General features: G+C 44.1%; 1 protein-coding gene across 1 annotated transcript; it reads left to right on the top strand.

Annotated features, from left to right (window-relative positions):
• Positions 1 to 1,164: 1,164 nt before the first annotated feature.
• Positions 1,165 to 1,876, top strand: LOC142835974 (large ribosomal subunit protein eL13). The gene has a single exon (XM_075949860.1). The coding sequence runs from the start codon at positions 1,200 to 1,202 to the stop codon at positions 1,833 to 1,835; it is 636 nt and encodes a 211-aa protein (XP_075805975.1). The 5' UTR covers positions 1,165 to 1,199; the 3' UTR covers positions 1,836 to 1,876.
• Positions 1,877 to 2,791: the final 915 nt, after the last annotated feature.

Here is a 2,791-nt window from a genome sequence, read left to right as displayed (position 1 = left end):
AAGTCTCACCAGATAATCTTTCCTTACAGCATAATAAACAAGCTAGAGAAACTGAGTCACTCGATAAAACCTCCATCAATAAGGCTTCGTTTGGGTTCAAATCTCAGTGCATCAAATTGCACCTTTTCTTTTGCCCCTTCGTTCTACACTAGGCCACCAGAGGGCCTGCTTGACAAGAAGCACATCCTACGGTAGGTTATTCATGAAAGAAGAGCGGTAATCTCTGCTTATTCTGAGAATCATGTTTCAATCAATCCCTGAGCTCTGTCTCAGTTTTTTATCTATTTGTATTTTATATGTATGAGTGTTTTGCCTGGACATGTGAATGCGAATCATGCATGTGCAGTGCCTGCAGAAGCCAGAAAAAAGTGTCGGATCTTCCTGGAACTGGAATTACAGAGTGTTGTAAACTGTCACGTGGGTGCTGGGAACTGAACACTTGGCCTTACGAAGGACTACTGAGCCCTTAAGTGCTGAACTACCTCTCCAGCTCCTTGGTCCCAGTTTTTAAATGCCTTCTCTGCTCAGCAATACACAGTAGCACCTGAAAGAGAATTTTTCTTTTTTTGATAGTTTGTTTTGTTCTTTGAGGCAAGATCTCTCTATATATCCCTGGGTGTTCTGGAACTCACTATGTAGACCAATCTGGCCTCCAACTCACAGAGATCCACCTGCGTCTTTCTCAAGATTGCTCAAAGGGGTTTTGCTTTGTTTTTTTTGTTTCTTCATTTGTTTGTTTTTGAGGCGACTACCTCTACATGGGTCCGGGAATAAGACATTTATATAAGTATTCCTGAAGGAAAACATAGATACAGATAAAGTTCAGAGGCTGGGCTGAGAGTTGGCTTAGATCAGAAGTTAGTAATCGAAGCTATAAACCAAGTCTAGCTGCTATTTGTAGCCTACACATTAAGAATGCTTTCACTTTAATGATTAAAAACTCTCAAAAGAGCTTCAGGATGATGATACATGCCTATAATCCAAGCACTCAAGTATGAGGGCAGATAGAGACAGGGAGATCTCTCCTTGAGTTGCAGGCTAGCCTCATTTGCAGAGTAAATACCAGGACATCCAGGACTAAAAAAAAAAAAAAAAAAAAAACCTTGTCTTGAAAAACAAAACAAAAAGTTAAATAAAAGAGTTTAAAAATTGTCAGATAGGCCTTTCCGCTCGGCCGTTCCCCTGCACGGGAGGCAGCCATGGCGCCCAGCCGGAATGGCATGATCTTGAAGCCCCACTTCCACAAGGACTGGCAGCGGCGAGTGGACACTTGGTTCAACCAGCCGGCACGCAAGATCCGCAGGCGCAAGGCCCGGCAGGCGAAAGCGCGCCGCATTGCCCCGCGCCCCGCGTCTGGACCCATCAGGCCTATCGTGAGGTGCCCCACAGTGCGCTACCACACCAAGGTCCGAGCTGGCCGGGGCTTCAGCCTGGAGGAACTCAGGGTGGCTGGTATCCATAAGAAGGTGGCTCGCACCATCGGCATCTCCGTGGATCCAAGGAGGCGAAACAAGTCCACCGAGTCCCTGCAGGCCAACGTGCAGCGCCTGAAGGAGTACCGCTCCAAGCTCATCCTCTTCCCCAGGAAGCCTTCCGCTCCAAAGAAGGGAGATAGTTCGGCTGAAGAACTTAAATTGGCCACTCAGCTAACAGGACCTGTGATGCCCATCCGGAATGTTTATAAAAAGGAGAAAGCCAGAGTCATCACAGAAGAAGAGAAGAACTTCAAGGCTTTTGCCAGTCTTCGCATGGCCCGGGCCAATGCCCGGCTCTTTGGCATCCGAGCAAAGAGGGCAAAGGAAGCTGCAGAGCAAGATGTTGAGAAGAAAAAGTGATGTGCTTTTGGAATATTGCAATAAATTTTCCATAAAGCAAAAAAAAAATTGTCAGATAGAAGTGACACACACTTTTAATCTCAGCACTTGGGAGGAAAAGGCAGGTGGATCTCTATGAGTTGGAGGCCAGCCTGGTCTATAGAGCGAGTTCCAGGACAACCAGAGCTGTTACACAGAGAAATCTTGTCTCAAAAAAAAAAGCCAAAATATATAAATAATTTCTTAAAAATTAAATACATAAATTTAAAATTAAAAAATCAAAATAGAAGTTTTGCCATATGGACATTACTTGGCATTCAAATCGCAGTTTCTGTGCCTTCATTAGAATATAACCTATCCGTCAGTGCTTTGTTCTTGCTACCTGCCTTCAAGCTGCAAGAAAGCTAAAGGCCAGGGAACTGCAGCCTCTCTACAACTCCCAGTCAACAGTGACTTTCTGTTTGGGAATAATTTCTTAGAAACCCCAGAGTCAGTAGCTCTGAAGAACCTAAACACTGCATGTCCTAAATGCCATAGGTTTTTAAGTTATGTAATGGGGAATGAGGCCTGGAACTCTGAGCTTAGCAAGCATGTTTGAAGGTTCTCTTCTGTGTTTCCTGCCCTTGGCATCTCAGTCAGTTCATGGCTGTTCTGGTTCGTGTTCTGTGGCAGTTTGCTTGAATTACTAAAGTCACAGAGCCAACTTCTCCAACTCCGGGACTGAAGTGTTCCCTCACATTTCTTTCCCCAAAGCTCCCTCTACTGACTGAGTTCTCAGAACGACATTTAACTGCAGATGGAAATGAGACCAGAAAGAAGCCAAAGCCATAGATCTATAGAAAAGGGTTATTTGGGGGTATTATTTCCAGTCCTAGTCAACTTTTTCACAGTGTGTGAACATCAACATCTGAGTATATAAATTTTTATTTAATATTTTTTTAGAAATGTTGTACATAGGCACTATGTCTATATCATCC

The sequence above is a fragment of the Microtus pennsylvanicus genome, chromosome 15, assembly GCF_037038515.1.
Source record: "Microtus pennsylvanicus isolate mMicPen1 chromosome 15, mMicPen1.hap1, whole genome shotgun sequence".
In the NCBI taxonomy this organism is placed as follows: Eukaryota; Metazoa; Chordata; class Mammalia; order Rodentia; family Cricetidae; genus Microtus; species Microtus pennsylvanicus.
The sequence above is the reverse complement of the archived record's forward strand: the minus strand, read 5'-3'. Positions and strand labels throughout refer to the sequence as shown.